Below are 17937 nucleotides of genomic sequence, written 5' to 3'. Positions count from 1 at the left end.
TTTAGTCTTTAATATGGAAGTTATGAAAAACCCTTTTCACCCATCACAAAGACTTCATTTTGCTTGTTTTGTTTGACAATCCAAAGATATTTAATTTATGATAATAAAAAAAACAAGACAAGCTGGCCGTTTTCCATTTCTAAAAAGCTGGAATCAAAGAATGTTTGGCATTTTGCAGGACTATTGACTACAATTGATTATAAAATTGTTGCTGCTTACTTTTCTATCTACTAATCCATTAATTGACTGATTGTTTCAGCTCTATTCATCTTACTCATGTGTTTACTTGAGTGGAAACTAATAAGTTAAACTGCTACTATTTCTTTAGTGAGGCTGCAGTTAACTGTTCCTTCCATTATTGATTGATCTGTCAATAAAATGTGTGGAAATTAATGAAAAACGCCCATCACATTTCCCTTTTTTTGTCCGATCTACAGTCAAAAACCAAAAGATAAATAATTTGACAAAACAAAAGCAGCAAATTCTCACATTTGAGAAACTAGAAGTAGTGCATGTTTGTCATGTTGTTTGATAAATGACTTAAAACTACTAATTGACAATCAAAACTGCTGCCAATTAATTTTCTTTCCCTCAACTAATCTATTTATTGATAAATCACTCAATTTCTACCTTTTACTGTAAAATGAAGGGAGCAAGAAATACATTTAAAGTTGATTTATTTCAAAAAGCCATTTAAGCAGAAATGATTTCATTGGCTTCCAATATGTACATGCCTTATAGATCATCAATAAGCCTTATTGAACATGTGAATCAACACTGTAACACAACAAGAGGAAAAAGAACAACACTAACTTACAAATTGGTCAAACTCAAATAACAAAAAAGGAGGAAATTGAGTGTTTTTTTTGGTGAACTCACTGGAAACTCTGACGTCCAATAAAAAGGAAAACAAATGTCATGAAAAACAAAAGAATTTCTACTGAAATTCTATTCGCACTTCATCAGTGAACGACTCTTCGATTTTCACATCGTGAGTGAGCGAGTGTTCCCAAAGCGACTTTTTATGGAGGAACCCTAACCCGCACTCCTCGCATACGTAGCTCTTTGGCTTTCCGGCGTGAGTCCGCCTGTGTTTCTTCATGTGATAGGACAGTCTGAAGCCTTTATCACATATGTCACATTTAAATGGCTTCTCTCCTGTGTGGATGCGCATGTGAGACTTCAGATATCCCGACTGGATGAAAGCTTTCCCGCACAATTCACACTTGTACGGGCGTTCCCCGGTGTGATACCTGTTATGGAGCCTCAGCTCGTTGGCGGTCAGGAAGGTCTTCCCGCACACGGTGCACTGGTGAGGCCGCTCTCCCGTGTGGGTGAGCTCGTGCCTCTTCAGGGACGTCTCCTTCATGAACTGCTTTCCGCAGCTGTTGCAGGGATACCTGACGCCGATGTGGACCTGTTCTACGTGGTTTGTCAGCTGCAGCTTGGTGCGGTACGCCATGTCGCATTGTGTGCAGGCCCAGGGCCTCTCCTCAGAGTGGGTACCCATGTGCACCGTGAGCTCCGAGGCAGAGCGGTAGCACTTTCCGCACTGCCAGCACAGGAAGGGCTTCTCACCTGTGTGTTTCCGCTGATGCACCGTCAGACAGTTGGAAGACCTGAACTTTTCAGGGCACATATTACAAATGTAAGGGAACTCTCCTTTGTGGATTCTCTGGTGGATGGCGAGGTAGGACAGCTGGATGAAGGTTTTGTCACATTGAACACAAGGATACGGTCCGGTGAAGTTGTGCTGCTTCTCGTAGTGTTCCCTCAGGCGTCTCATTAAGGTAAAAGTCTTGTCGCACATTGTACATTGCATTGGTCTGTGCATCAGTTTGTGCCTCTCGAACGCGGCCTCACTCGCGAGGATCTTCCCGCACTCTTTGCAGTAGAGGGGATCGTGAATCCTCTGGTGCACCTTGAGCATGGTCATGCTCTTGAATTCTTTCCCGCAGTCGTCACATTTCATGATTTCCCTCATTTCCACTTTGCAAACGTTTTCCTGGTGCTCCTTCAGAGCGGACAGGTATTCGAAGTGCTTGCCACAGTTCGAACACCACACGGGTATCTTCAGAGGTGGCCCCTGCTGGGTGTCCGCGCTGGTCACTTCGCTTTGGCTGGGTCCTGCTCGTTGCTCCTTTTTCCACGCGAATCGAGCTATTTTCTTATGACAAATGGCATAAATCTGGTGTCTTTTCAGCCCGTGCATGTGCTTAAAACGCTTCTTGCAGTGGACGCAATGGTACGGACGATCCTCTGTGTGACACTGTATGTGCCTGTTGAGTGTTTTGACGCTGTCGAACGCCCTACAGCAGACGGGACACACTTTAAGAGCTTTTTTGCTAGCTTTTTGCTGAGCGGCAGATGGGGGCTCTTCTGAAGTGTCGGCAGGTGCGTCAGGATTTTCTTCTTTTTTATCGAGGCTACTGCCATCGCTGCAGTTCTGAGTGTCGGCTTCGGCCAAAATCTGTTCCACCGTCTTGCTCTCTTCCTCGCGGATTCCCTCATGGCCGTGAATAATCTGATGCTTCTTCAACGTGTCCTTGTACTTGAAACCTTTCTCGCAAGTGATGCAAATAAAGGGACGCTCTTCCGTGTGAGATCTTAAATGCTTGGCTATGTCCGCGGTGCAAGGCAAGATCCTGCTGCAGATGGGGCAGATCTTGCCCTCAGTCAAGCTCTCCAAAGGCGGCTGAGGATTTGCGCGCGGCGTTTCTTTCCTCTTGGCCGCCATGGCGGACTTTTTCAGCTCTCTGCTCTTACATATCTCCTTCTGATGCCTCTTTAAAACATAAGGATTCTTAAACTTCTTCTCGCAGAATGAGCATTTATACGGGCGGTCCTCCGAGTGAGACTTCATGTGCCGCTCCATGTCTACCTGGCGAGCGAAATACTTCCCGCACAGAACGCAATTTTTGTTTTCCGACATCTCGGACGTGCTAGGATCCGCCAAGTCCTCCGATTTAGCATCGTTGCTCATCTCTTCCTTTTCATGAACGCGCATGTTGTGTCGGTTCATGTCATAATGGTCCCTGAAGCGTTTGTCGCAGTTGGCGCACTTGTACCTGAGATCCCGATTTGAAGAATGAATTTCCTGGTGTCGCCTCATGGCCGCAGCTCGCAGGAAAGTCTTACTGCACACCGGACACGTCTTATTATTGGGGTATTTTTTTCTTTGTCTCTTAGCTGATGTTGAAGAGTCTTTCTTTTCTTTTAAAGCTTTTCTCTTTAACTGGAGCCTTTTGCTTTGTTTTAGCGGCTGAAAAGATGCCGGCTTTAGTGTGTCGCTGATGTCCTCGTTCGCGGCGTCTCCGGCCGTTTCCTCCTCGTTTACAGACTCGTCTTGATCGACCAAACTTGACGGCTGTTCGATCTGTATGTAGTCCAACAGTGTGACAGTTTCACCCTCCACCTGGACAGTCATACATCCTGGTATCTGCTCTGATGGAGGCTGTAACTGTATTTGGTCTGCGTCAATTACAACCTTCTCCAGCTGTGGGAGAGACAAGGAGGAGAGGATGCAATTCCCAAAGGAAGATGGAATGGTCTGAGTTTCATCTGTGGAGAAAATAAGAATCATATTAGCTTTATAGTTAGCGGCTATAAACAAAAATAAAATAAGTTCAAAAGATATAATCACAAGTTACTGACTAAAAACTACACAGGTTCAGGGATAATGGATACATGAGAACATAAAGAATGGATCTTTGTGGACCTGGATCCGGTGTTGATAGGCCACAGTATCCAGGTTTCTATCAAATACCCCAGCTAGCAAGTCTAGGTTTACTAAAACTGACATAAAGGCTTTTTCAAATTTCTGAAACCAGCATATGATGCAAGAAACATAACTGGAATATTGATCATATACTGTAGATGCCCTCTTTAACCAATAATTAATGTATAAAATCTTATTCAACAAAAAAAAGAGATATTTTGGTAACACTCTATTTTACAGGAACCTTAAGTTTATACTAATTTATAGTAAATAGTAATTTGCAGGTATGTAACTGTTCATTTTTTAGGATATTTTGCTAAACATGTTGGTGCAATTTGGTGCAAATTATAAGAAAAATGGAACAAAGTTGGTTTGTATGTGGGTTCCTATGTTTGTATGTTGTATTCAATTGGATTTTCAGCAATTCTTCAACTGTAAAAACTTTATTTGTTTTTTTCTTAAAAACATTCTAATGAGTGAGCGTCTATCAACAATTTCAGTAACACTTGATTTGATGGATCCTTACTTTGCTGTTCACTTCCAGGATTGTTTTCAACAGTTTCCTGCTTTAAGAGGTTTTGTTATTTGGGTAGAAATGTGCTCATTACATCAATTTTTTAAGAAATAATCAAAACCGCTAATGTCTAGTTTGACACACCAAAATACACATTGAAAACTGAATATTTTGTGTCAAGAGTCTAAATTATTAAGATTTTTTTTTAAATTAACAACCAGAACATAATGAGTGGGCACTTACTAAATAAACCAACTTCACACTTTTTTTTCTTATAACTTGTAACAAATTGCACCACCCTTTCTGTAAAATGCATTAACTGCAGCAGAATACATAGAATATTATATTCCATTTCCTCCAATATTTCTGCCAATGGATCCCCCTAAATCTCACACACTGGTCCTTTACGAGACCTGTAAAATAAAGTGGTACCAATACTTTTTTTTACCATTGACCAAGAGTTCAGACACTATATGCAGCCCAAGAGGAGACTCACCAGATAAATCGAAATGTCCGAGTGTTGTGTGGTACTGGAGCACAGATTTCAGGTGCTGCAGGTCGGGAACAGAGTGCACACACTCCTCCAGGGCAGACGGGACAGCGCTGAGCATGGACGCAGTCTTGAGTAGAGAGAGAAGATTGGGTTGTTTATTCTACCTGCCTGCAGTCACAGTTCCCTTTTATACCTTAAAATAAATTTGTCTCAAATGTTAAGTTTTCCATTCTGGTCAAAGTACCTGCTGAATGTCTGGTACTGGAAGAAGCTTCTCCAGTCTGGACAGGAAGTCCAGCATTAGCACCTGTAGAGCGCTGTCATAGTCAGGCCCAAAATCAGTGGGGAAAACATCCTGGAACAAAATGATCACCGCTTATAATTTAACGCTCAAGTACTACACAAACACTGCACATTATTTATTCTGCTCCTGTTAAGATTGCTTCAATTATATAAAGAGATGTTATCCTACAAACGCCAACAGTTTAACCTGACACATAAAAATGACAAACCTGGAAAAACTTCTCCTTCTCTTCAGGGTCTTTTAACAGCATTTCAACTTGATCCACAAAGTTTGATTCTGGAAACTTGACCTCTGCAAAACACGGCTGGAACAAAAATATGCATAGTTGCAATTCAAGCAGGAAAAAACAAAACAATCTGATGGAAAACATGACCACTTGCATATCACATTTTAAGAGGCTAACCTGTGCTGCCCAAGTGGATACGAGGGCCTTGATCCGCTCCAGGTCCATCTCAATGGTCTCCGTTTCTGTTATCGGTTCAGCCCGACACAATTCAAGAACCACCTGCAACAAACGATTTCAGCTCAGGGTAAATACAACTGACAGGACCTGGAGATGTTATTCACTAACAGTAAACTGTGGAAAGTTAAAAGATTTAATAACCCTTTATTAGTGAGATTTAAAGGGCCTTGCAGGCGGTGCTGACATTTTCTGCTCAGGAAAACTTATCTGTTATCATCTTATCATTACTGTCAGTCAGGCAATAACTCAGCTGTGAAGTTTGGAATGATGTTGGTATGATTAAACTCAAGGTGACTGCTCTCCTGCAATGCATAACAATAAGGCTCTGCACTTTGTTTTGGCAGCTAAACATCTGCAAGAAAGACAACAACCTACTGCTGTTGTCATTTTACTCACTGTGATTTCTTATAAAAATGTATTTGCTAAACACTGAATGAGCCGAAGAGTTTACAGCTTTTAGTTTTGCAGGTATTTAGTCATAAACCAAAGTATTGGACAAATTAAATTGACCTGATGGTAGCAGCAGAGGAATAGTCAGGGGATCAAAGTGATTACAATTCATCCTGAGGGGAACATCAATGTCTGTGCAAAAATTTTATGGAAATCCGTCTAATAGCTGCAGAGATTATTTCCGTCTGGATCAAAGTGGTCTTACCCGTGCTCTGAGACCTAACAGGAGTTGAGCTTTCTGATCTGCATTTAGAAGTTCAGGTACGATATCTGTAACCGTGCTGATGAACTCCTCCACCATCCCGTAGTCCTGCACGTCTCCCCTCTGGACGACCTGCCACATGGCTGCAGACACCAGGCGCAGCGGAGGTATGAAGAGGCGAAGAGACGGCAGCAGAAGAGGTACATCTGAAAAATGTATAATGGTTAGAGCGTAACCAAATACTGGATATTTTTTTTTAGCAGATACAGATAAACATTTGAGTGTCTAACAAATACAAAGCTAAGGCTGCAACTAACGATTATTTTCATGATTAATTGGTTAATTGTTTAGTCAGAAAATGGTGAAAACTGTCGATCACTGTTTCCCAAAGCCCAAGATGACGACCTCGAATGTCTTCTTTTGATCCCAAACATAACCGACCCATCAATAACCCAAAGATATTTAGTTTACTGTCATAGAAGACTAAATAAAACAGAAAATATTCACATTTTAGAAGCTGGAATCAGAGAATTCGGACATTTTGTCTTTAAAAAATGACTGAAAACGATTACAAAATTAGTTGGCGATTAATTTTCTGTCAATCAACTAATCGATTAATCAACTAATCATTGAATCTCTATACAATACCAGTGTATTGGCTGATATTTTTAGTCTTTTAGCATTAATATTTTTGATAAGGGAACCCTTAAATCTGGTAGTATGTGGTAGGACCAAATACAGAGCTGCAACAATTAATCAATTAGTTGCCGAATATTAAATTAATCACCAACTATTTTGATAATCAATTAATCGATCTCAGACATTTTTTAAGAGGAACATTTCCAAATTCTCTTATTCCAGCTTCTCAAATGTGAATATTTTCTGGTTTCTTTAGTCCTCTATGACAGTAAAATGAATATCTTTGGGTCACCTTGAGCTGTGAGAAAAAGCTGAAATTTTCTGACATTTCATGGACCCAGCGACTGATTGATCTAGCAAGAAAATAACTGACAAACTGACTGATAATGAAAATAATCGTTATATTGCACACATATACATATATTTAAGAATATGCACAATGTAAGCACAACTTCAACTGTTCTTTGACCTAAGACCCTCAATAACATGCCTCAAGATCAGTTAATGATATAACACCTGCTTAAGGCCCAAATTACTTTCCCAAAACACAATTATCCATAACCAAATTTCATTAATTAAATTATCTCAAAACAGCTGTCAGTGAACCTGACAGTGATGACGTTACCTCCCACCTGGCCCGAGGCTGCCTTCAGGGACTGGCGAGTGTGTCGTAATCACGACTCAACACACATGAGCATCCCAATAAAGTGGTAGCATGGCTGCGACAGTCGTGGCTTTCTCTGCTACCCCAGTTGTATACAATTAGTCTTTTGTGTGACATTACTTTTCTTTTTTGGGCGTTTTAATTAAGAAAAGACGTTGCTGTACGTCTCTATTGTTCGCTTGTTCGACTTTTAGACGTTGACGTTAGTTGTATTTTTGTAATTAGTGGACGCTCATGAAGGCAGCATCTGACAGTCGTTTCAGTGCAGATTTTCAGTCGCTAACAAACGTTAGCTAGGTGGACAGTTGCCGCTACCAGTTATGTTTAATTATTTCTGTTATGATAAAATGTCAGGACGAACTGTTAGCTAACTAGACGTTAAAGCTGCTTCTGTTACTACCGCACACATCAGCTTGTTGGCGCCGCAACGCCACACAAAGCCACCGCCGCCATCTCATAGCGGGGTACGCCATGTTCAAAATCGGGCGCACACAATCCCAAAGAAAACCTGATAACTCGCGAAGGGCGGCACATGATTCAATCCCTGTTGGCTTACCGTTCTCGGTACGATGTGGGTTGTCCATTTTATGTCGGAAAGTGTTCAATTAGACAAGCAAATGAACTCAGGGTTGTTGTGAGTCCACGTCCGCCCGACCCTGCGGTGCAAGTTGGCGGGGCGGAAGGGCGGCTCGATATTCTGTTTTGAGTGCGCAGGCGTCGTCAGCAACAAACGTTTAACTGGTTTCATTCAGGAGCCGCTTTCCGTGACGGGTTCATGTCTACTCACACGACCTGTTTACACATATATTCTGCTCACTTTAATCATGGAAACTACACCACGTATCACGTTCACCAACTTTCAGATTGCCTGCAAAGGAAACATGTTCTTCTTCCTCTACTTTGGGGTTTATTGACGGTTGGCAAACAACGAATTGGTGCATTACCGCCACCGGCTGGTATGGAGTGTGGACAAGATGTCTAGTATTTACAATATTCATTAAACAAATCATCATATCTTCTCAATCAAATTAGTTAGTCTAATAGGATTTGATAACACTCATCTCCTGAGTTCCTCTGTAGATAATCTATTAGATCAAAGTGTATTTTTATCTTTCAGATGCCTTCTGCCTCATATATATATTCTTCTTGTCCACATCTGCCTGTATTATGATTACCTATTTTGAATAGTGTACTGTTTAGTCCAGTGTCCAAATCTAAGTCTTGATATTATTGTCTGTACCTTCCTGCATTTCACCCAGTTTCCTACGAACTCTGTAAAACCATCGTCCTCTCTTCCTCTCATTACTTTTGCCATCTTTCCTTCAATCTCTGCTTGATAATTATCTTTTTTGTGGCATCCTTTGCAACCTTATCTGCCATTTAATTTCCCTTGATACCAATACGTGCCGCTACCCATATAAATATTACTGTAAGACCCATCATTCAAATTCTGTCTAATATTTGTTGTACTTATATCCAAATGTCTGGTCTGCTGTCTGAACAATGATTGCTCTCAATGGTCTTGCATCCTCTATCCACTGCACTGCTAAGGATATTTCCAGAATTTCTCCTGTGTAAACTGATAAATCCTCACTGATCATTTTCCCTACTTTGAGGTGAAACTCTGGAACAATAAATGCTACAAGGAAACAGGTTCTTCTTGTTCATCTTGGAAATATCTGGCTCACATGAAGCTGCTTTGACTGCCCTCTAGAGGCCCCTTGGAGAAATGAGGCTAAACATTACATCCTCAGTAGCAACTTCAACAGACTACTCTACTCTTAAACAGGCCCTAACCTTAACCCCTTGTTAAATTTTGCATTAGTCTTTCTTTTAAACCTTTATTTATTCAGGGAAGTTTCACTGGGAGGAAGCTTCTCTTTTGCAGGAACGACCTGATCACATTCACACAGTTGCACACATTCACTCCTGAAAGCTGCCCAGTACAATCACAGTCTGATCTGCCGGCTCCACTGGAGCAGTTGGGGTTTGCTCAAGGGCACCTCAGTGGTGGTAAGTGAGAGAGGGACAAGTGCTGCTTTTTTACTTTCCCCACCAACATTTATCCTGCTGGTCCAGAGACTGAACTGACGACCTTGCAGTCACTCCCTTCTCTAACCTTTAGGCCACCACTGCCACTCAATGCAGTATTATTATATAATCCTACCATACCACATCGCTTTATATAACATACTGCATCACTGCACAACTGTATATCTGAATATCTACATCTTGTTTATCTTGTAGGCTGCTCATAGTAATTTATATCATGCACATCAGCACTTTATACCTAAATTGCACTCTGGTAAGAGGCCAACTGCATCTCGTTAAGTACCTGTACTTGTTCAATGACAAAGTTTAATCTAATTTATTAAGTTATTTTCTGATACAGTTGTAACTATGAGTAATGCGCAATTCTACCTTTAGGGGAGGACAGTTGACCTGATGTCTATGGGACCAGTGATTACTGTCAGCAATGATAGAGTTTTGCTACAGAGTAGAGGTACAGTAGATATTCTATATTAAGGCTGAAACAAACAATTATTTTAATTGTTGATTAATCTTCTAATTATTTTCTGAATAATCCATGAGTTGTTTAGTCAGTAAAATATCAGAAAAGAATGGAAAAATGCCCTTTGCATGCTTTTGTAGATGTTGTCATATTCATACAGCTTATTTTGTCCAAGCAATGGTATATTTGTATATTCAACCTGGCATTCCTGTAAAGAAAACCATAATTTAGGTGTAAACCTAATGTATGTGTCCATATTTACATAAACATTACTAGTCAAGTGTTTGGACACACCTTCTCATCCCCTTGAAATAGAAAGTGTCCAAACCTTTGGCTGGTACTCTACATCATACAAATAAATCAATATTATTGAATTTTCATGGCTACCGTGGTGTAATTCTTCCATGAAGGAATGGTTGTGGTTCCTTAAATATCTTTGGCGCAGTGTATTCCTGTGGAGACAGAAAAAAAAAAGAGGAATCCCCCAAAAAAGGACTGTCAGCCAAACTCTCCCCCAGACTTTTTATGACCTTGCATCTCTCATCATCAATCTGTCTGCAGACAGTCCACTGGCTTTGTGGGGGAGCTGTCACGACTTTAGTACTTTGAGTCATTTGCTCGGTCGAAGTAAAGGGATCAATAAAACACCCTGGTGCTGGGCTTTGGCCAGATTTGTCACATTTTTATTCAGAGGATGCTGCAGTGTCCCTTTAATACAACAAAGTTTGCTCTGCTGGCTTTGATCTATTATTTCTGTGTTGTTGCATATTGTCTGTGAACGATCCTCTTTTTCATGAGTTGCTGCAAATATTTGGAATCCTTCAGGAAGCATTTGCAATTTGCAGATAAATGTTGTTTACATGTATGAGTGTTGATATGCGTTATATGTGTTGTTCCTACAAATAGGAGAAAATCCATTTCAAGGATAAAATGTTCTACTATCAGCTGCCACACACCCGTTATACTATTTACATTATATTGTTGCTCACACCTCTTGCTGCTCCTCATGATGGTATTAAATTAAACTAAATGCTTTCAACAGCAAACATGCCTCAGTCTTTGTGGATTTGGTCTTTTACTTCTTAGATGATAAGTCTGCTGATGACGTTCTGCATTTTTCTTACTTTGAAAAGACCAAAACCAACAGCTAATTGATCCTACTAACAGGTATTGTTTCTGTATCCAACGTCTGATATGTCTTATTCCTCTATAGTACACCATTGTTGTCTAAAAGCAATTTAAATGAGCCACTGTTATACTGGGTAACATGTTCCTTCAATACTATGAACACTGACAATGTAGTCAAACCAACATACACCATCCTGCTGCCAGAAATACTAAATTAGAGCCAAATGTGTATTAATTCACAACTGAAAAGTATTTCAGGGTCATATTCACAAGTGAGGGTCAGATGGAGCGTGAGGTGGAGATGGAGTTGGGGACTGTTGGGGTGAAGAAAGAGCTGAGCCAGAAGGCAAAGCTCTCAATATACCAGTCGGTCTACGTCCCAACTCTCACCTATGGTCATAAGCTTTGGGAAGTGACTGAAAGAATGATATACAAGCGACTGAAATGAGTTTCCTCTGGAGAGTGTCTGGGCTCAGAGTTAGAGATAGGATGAGGAGCTTGGACATCCGGGGGGAGTTCGGAGGAGAGCCGCTAATCTTTCGCATTGAAAGGAGCCAGCAGAAGTGGTTTGGGCACCTGGTTAGGATGCCTCCTGGACGCCTCCCTCTGGAGGTGTTTTGGGCATGTCCAACTGGTAGGAGACCCCCGGGCAGACCCAGAACAGGCTGGAGGAACGACATATCTCTACTGGCCTGGAATTGCCTTGGGGTCCCCAAGGAGGAGCTAGAGGGAGTTGCCACTGTGACCCGGTCCCAGATAAGTGGCGGAAAATGGATGGATGGATGGTTTTTAAAGGTTTAAGTTTTCAGAAGGAACAGATGGGCTTGCAGTTTAGTGCCACAGGCAGGGTAAGTAAGTCAAAAAGTATTCTGAAAGGGACTGATGTATTGTTGGTTTTAGTATTTTCATGGGATTTGTTGACAATAAAGAAAAGAGTACTGCTAACATTATCTTTTTAAGTCCAACTGCTTAAGAATGTTTATTCGTCATTACAGATATTAGACATTTCTACTTTTACCAGAAGCATTTGTCATTAGTAGTAGTAGTTATGAGCAGATTTGAGTGTTTATATTATGTTATGAGAGTTTATTTTTATTGCATATGTTGATGTTAAGTCTCTCAAATCACCAGTATCCAGGTCTTTTACCAATGACTGGATGTTCCGCCATCAGCTGTCACACCCGCTATGTTAGCTGTTGTTGCTATGACCTTTACCTCAGTTCATAATGTTGGTTAAATGTTTATTCATCATTGCAAATATTAGACATTTCTACTCCTACCAGAAGCATTTTTCATTAGTAGTGGTAGTTATGAGCAGATTTGGTGTTTATTGTCAAGTGGAGTAGCAGGAATGGACCCAAATGCAGAGACTGACATGCAGGATTGACGAAAAATCTTTTGCTACACTAGATGACCACCATGACCATGTCACCTACTCCTGCACCAGGCAGGATGTGACAGTTTATATAATGTTGTGAGAGTTTATATTTATTGCATATGTTGATGTTAAGTCTCATAGATCACCAGTATCCAGGTCTTTTACCAACGACTGGATGTTCCGCCATCAGCTGTCACACCAGCTATGTTAGCTGTTGTTGCTATGACCTTTACCTCTTCCTCATGATGATTTTTAAGGTAAAACAGAAACCTCAAAACAGCAAAGATGTCTTTGTCATGGTGGATTTACCTTTCATATTTCTTTAATGTCAGTGAAACTCTTTGTGTCCTTTTAAATGTGCAGGATTTGTGAGTTGTAGAAGCAGATATAACAGTTAGCAGTACACAAAAACTGTACTGACAGTAATACAAAAAAACATGGCAGAGCTCAAACAAAAAAAAAGATCTTCATACAGATTAAACTGTGGTCGTTTATTAGCTGTCCACAAAAGTATGTCATGGAACGACAGAAACTGTAGCACGAGTGTAACATTCCTTTTTGTTGTTATACTCAACCACATCCCTGCTTCTCACACCATGTATAATTTATATTTCATATATATATATATATTGTACAATATACATGTTCTCATCAAAGAAAAAAGAATAGCAAAAGTCCGCCCCTCCCCCCCACCCGTGTTGTTTCGAAATCTAGTGAGTATCCCATGCATGTTTCCACTGCGTCTAGGAGAAATGTTGTTTATTACCAGGAACAAATACTGTACGCAGGCAAATAAATGCTCAGACAAATTAAGGGGAGAGTCTTGTCTAGACAAAGCTGGTGTACACAGCACATTCTCGACAACATTAAACAAGAAGAGCCATGCAAACCGACATTTACTCTACGGCTTTGACCCAGTTTCGAATCAAAAGCACCAGTACAGGGGCAAGCTAAAGTCAGTCTTTTGCTAATGGCATAACTTTAAGAGTAATAGAAACAGACATAAGCTTAAAGTCTTTTGGCTTATGCTCATATTTTCATGTTAAAGCCATATTCAGCTGCTGATGGTTAACAATAAGACTTCAACTTACGCTTGTGGTTAAAATACTAATGCTTTTGATTGTGTGTGAGGCTACAGTAACACTAGCACAAAAAGTGCTTGACATCATTATAAACCCTTTTTTACCTTGGTGGAGACAAAATGGTTTGCATCTTTAAGTTACATTGCACATTCAAAGAGCAAGTGGTTTCAATTCAAATGTGGGCGTGTGTTCAGCGTAAAGCCAAATATAAAGATGAATTATCTCAACCAGAGTTAATCTGAATAATTTAAGATGAGCTTCGTTAAAGCTATCAGGGTAAAAAATCAATAGATTTTCATTTTATAAGTTAGAGATATTCCTTTTAAAATGAGTGACATACATTTAAAAGAAAATACATCATGGGATGTCACAAAAATATAAACAAAAATAGTATATTCAGGTTTTTTCAGTGACTCATTTGTCCACTATGTTATGTTTCTCAATTCACATTTATTTTATTTATTTTTCACACTCCTATATCCTGTGGCATATTATTCATTGTACTACTTAAAGTAATACAGTCTTAAGGAAATATTGCTTAATTTCAAACTTTAAAGCATCTTTTTATATAATCTTTTTCACTTTTGTAAAACAAAATAGCTGTGGAATGTAAAATAAAATATATAGTGCTATGTATGTAGGTAAGAAAATAAAGTCGTAGGTTAGTATCTATATTTCATTTTCTGTAGCTATTTACAGAACGTAAAGCTAACTCTTACATGCCTGTTTTTTTCCCCCACTTAAAATATTTTTGGCCCAAATAAACAAATGATTAAGTAATTTTGAGTGTGCTACAACATCTGTTATAAGATTTGCCTCTTGTCTGAAGGTAGAGAGAACCAGCACGATCTATGAGGACACTTTAGAGACGTTTGCATCGTAAGCCGCTGGAAACAGAGGGAAGCATCTCTTTTTGGTTTGTTGCTGGACTGGAGACATTGCACATTTTGTAAATATTAAAATTTTGTTGCTTTGTTACATTCATAAAATATACTGTTGGTTCAATGGTTTCCTCCTAAATTCGAATGTATTTTGTCTGAGTGAGTGGGGTCGGGGTCAAGTCAACTGGGTTTTATTCAAATTCTGTTCAACTGCATGACATTTGATCCTTTTTGAGTGAGTGTGCATCATTTAAACAGCAGGGCTGATACTCCAGAGCTGCTGCTGGATAAAATCTGTCTGGTTTAACATTTGGTCCTTTTAGAATTGATGTTAGTGAAGTGTTATCTAATGCACACCTGGAGGACAGAACATACTGTAAGGTGGTATTTCCGCACACATTCAGCACCAAGTTTACTAGAGACACAACAGTTCTGTCATGGACCTTTGTCAGGCATCAAATTCCCAACATGAAACAATAAACCTTTATACTAGAGTCATAATAGACCAATCAAATAGAGGAACCAAATCTCAAAAACGCCTGAGCCAAATCTCAAACAACTGAGACAATAACCACATCAGTAGTTGATATAAACATCTGTAGAATGAGTCAAAAAATATGTAAAAATCTGTAAAATAAAAATGAAACCTGATCTGCCATCCCTAACCCTGTTTTTGAACATTTTGTGTTGATAAATAATTGCTTATTTTTCATTTCTGATCTAATATTTTATCTAAAAAAATATTGCTATTTCCATTTTTTTTTCAATTTTCATTGGTATTCTTTGGATTTGGACTTATATTGTTTGTCTCGTTCTAAGGATATTTTCATCATTATTGATGTGATGATTGTCTCAGGTGAGATTTGGCTCCTATGCTGGTATAAATATGTGTTGTTTCACATTTTGAATTTGATGCCTGACAATTTTTTTTTTAAACAATATCCTCACTGGCCTCTCCTGGATAATATTTCATTCATGTATGTTTATGTTATGGCCACCAGTTAAATTATTTCAACTTCATCAGTTTGCCATGGCAGACAGCTCTAAACACTACAATACCCATGAGCCTCTGCTGCTGTTGCTATGGAGAAGGAGCCAGTCAGAGGCATGATAGTTTATTCAAAACGCTTCGTAATGAATTTGTGAACAAAATGTGGCACCACAGATGCTAAATTCATCCACAATTCACCCAGAATTCAAATTAATTGAAGCTGCATATTCTAAAATTAGTAAACTTTACCTTCAATCCAACATTAGCAGTTTACTCTAAGATCATTTTAAGCTTGGTGATTGGATGTTTCTTGCCCAAATGCACCTTGGGAATTATAGTTAACTTCTCCCCCAAAGTGTTATTGTACATATTCTTGTACATTCAACTTTTTTTAATCAAAGAACCAGATATTTTAAAATTGTGGTTGTTGCATCTTTTGTACTGATGATTCATCCGGGAGAGTTTCTAAACTCCGTGCTGACAGTGTGCGGGAATTCAGCCTTTTCTTTCACAGAAGTGATGTTATTGAGAGATGTTATTGAAGTCTAAAACAAAAAAAGGGTCTTGTGGTTGACCTTGATAATTTGGAATGTGTCAGAAATGGGGAAAACTCCTTTCAACTGGTTTCTGAACAATCAACAACCTACTCAGCCCTACCAATCTACACAGAAAGCACACCTAAAGCGGAAAACGGAGGAGTCATACAAACAGATCAAACATGCAACTTTGCATAAGACATACAGCTAGAACAAACTGTTCAGGGAGCACATTCAATGAGACTGGTGTCATCAGCCAAGCGAGTGTAGGAGAATACTGTATATCAGTTTACAAAAAAGAATAAACAGCACGATGACTTTTCAGGACGTATTTACACTTTGCTTTAAATATCTTTAAAGAGAAAGTCCCTGCCATCGAAATCCATCTCCAAGCCCGCTCAAGTCTGTTTTGCAGTGGATAGAAAGTTAATAAGCAGCGTTTTTCCCTTACTTCCCCCTTGCGAAAGTGGTCCGTGAAGTAAGCTCTGCATAAAAAGCAATATCAGGGCAGCTCAGTTGAGGAGGTGTCATGCAAAAAAAGTCGACAGTGTTCGTGGAGTTATCACAAGTTAATTTCCCAGTTGGACATCCATGTTTCAAGCATACGTCAGCATAGATTTCACTGAGTGGGCCGTTTTAGTAAGTTGAATCGGCGCTGCAGTGTCGGCCACGGTGGAAGTTCGTGTGATCAGTTTGGCCTCTGCACACAGTAGATAACACAGTGAAACGTATCCGACACAGAACTGACAGAAAGAAATGCAAATAAGTTCAGTTCCACCTAAATGTCCGTCTGCTGGCATTGCTACTAATCACTTATTGTTATTTTTATTGATTGTATAGTAGGAGTATATTTTGGCATGTGTCAAACTTATACTACAGGTAACTTCACTGCAGTGGCATCCACTTCCGTTAAGTGATTTGTAAACTGAAGTCTCATATCTGAGATGATGAAAAAGCTGCTTTTATTGAATTATTGAGTTAAAATTCTAATCTACCTTTTTAAGCCCAAAAAAAAAAAGGTGTACAGTGTGTATTTCATGCATGTATCCTATATGAAATACAGTAGAAAGTTTCATAATCACGCCTAGGTCTAAGTGATACTGTTGGGTCGAGTCTGTTTTGCTTACAGTTCAGATACTGGTGGGGTGTGAAGTGATCAGTGGGAGCCGTTGGGACAACAGAGTTCAAACCTCTGACAAGGCGAGAAAGTTCTCTCTCTGGTTTTGTCACGTATGCCAACATTAACGTCCCCTCAGGGAGCTGCAACAGGCGGAATTAAAGGGAATCCCTGACATAACGACATCCGACAGCTCCTCTTCAGCAGCAGGGGGGGCCAGGACAGGTGGACGGGGCTGTATAGTTAAAGACACTGGATGTTAAAAGTGGTGTTACATGGATGCTGTGGCTGGATCGGAGGGGCTCCGGAGCGGGACGACGTCACACCACGGAGCCCTTGGAGGTGGAGAGGTGGATGGAGTGGATGCGCGTGGCCAGAGTTTTCTCCAGGTCGTAGAGGATGTCGGAGCAGACGCCGGGGCTGGACGCGGGACTCTCGGCGGGAGGAGGATCGTACAGCAGCTGCTTGAAGCCGTCAAGTTCAATCAGCAGCACCATGTTCTTCAGGAAATAGCCCTCGATGAAAGCCGTAAGCTCCGTGGCACCAAGGAACTACATAAAAAAAACAAAGATGGGTGGGTGAGTTTTTTAAAGGCAGCCAAAAACTTAAATATTTCTGGATTAAAGCCACGTTGTGTAGGACTTTAATGTAATTGTAGCATCTTTCACAATATTCTGATTTACATGATAGTACATTTTTGTTAGTAGAAAAGTTAAACAAGCCTGGTGACAATTGGTGCAGTGTTTGATTGCTTTTATTGCGAAGAGTTATTGGTGTGATGAGTTTTTTGATACTACTACTGTCATAAATTTTTCAAAACATCTGATATTGATTATGCAAATATTACAATTTGACTATTTTCATG

At 39.9% G+C, this 17937-nt stretch overlaps 2 protein-coding genes across 2 annotated transcripts in view; both read right to left on the bottom strand.

The window, feature by feature from the left end:
* Positions 1-660: 660 nt before the first annotated feature.
* LOC137175726 (zinc finger protein 11-like) lies at positions 661-8348 on the bottom strand. Its single transcript, XM_067581553.1, has 7 exons — positions 8004-8348; positions 6148-6350; positions 5433-5534; positions 5238-5333; positions 4970-5080; positions 4729-4852; positions 661-3561 (listed from the first exon to the last, which is right to left on the bottom strand). The coding sequence occupies exons 1-7, from the start codon at positions 8029-8031 to the stop codon at positions 938-940; spliced, it is 3288 nt and encodes a 1095-aa protein (XP_067437654.1). The 5' UTR covers positions 8032-8348; the 3' UTR covers positions 661-937.
* A 4593-nt stretch (positions 8349-12941) lies between these two features.
* Positions 12942-17937, bottom strand: part of LOC137175722 (ankyrin repeat and BTB/POZ domain-containing protein 3-A) — a 199405-nt gene continuing 194409 nt past the window's right edge. Inside the window, exon 17 of the mRNA XM_067581550.1 lies at positions 12942-17623. Within this exon, the coding sequence (XP_067437651.1) occupies positions 17393-17623 (231 nt within the window). The 3' untranslated portion in view covers positions 12942-17392. The remainder of the gene's footprint in view (positions 17624-17937) is intronic.

Source organism: Thunnus thynnus, chromosome 23, assembly GCF_963924715.1.
Source record: "Thunnus thynnus chromosome 23, fThuThy2.1, whole genome shotgun sequence".
In the NCBI taxonomy this organism is placed as follows: Eukaryota; Metazoa; Chordata; class Actinopteri; order Scombriformes; family Scombridae; genus Thunnus; species Thunnus thynnus.
This window is presented reverse-complemented; position numbering and strand designations above follow the sequence as displayed.

What these genes read in the sequence shown, in the direction of transcription:
- LOC137175726 (XM_067581553.1), bottom strand. Translation starts at nt 8,031, where the DNA reads ATGGACAACCCACATCGTACCGAGAACG. An exon ending in TATCCACTTGGGCAGCACAG is followed by an intron (nt 5,334 to 5,432) that starts GTTAGCCTCTTA and finishes TTTTTGTTCCAG; the next exon opens with CCGTGTTTTGCAGAGGTCAA. An exon ending in AGAAGGAGAAGTTTTTCCAG is followed by an intron (nt 5,081 to 5,237) that starts GTTTGTCATTTT and finishes ATTTTGTTCCAG; the next exon opens with GATGTTTTCCCCACTGATTT.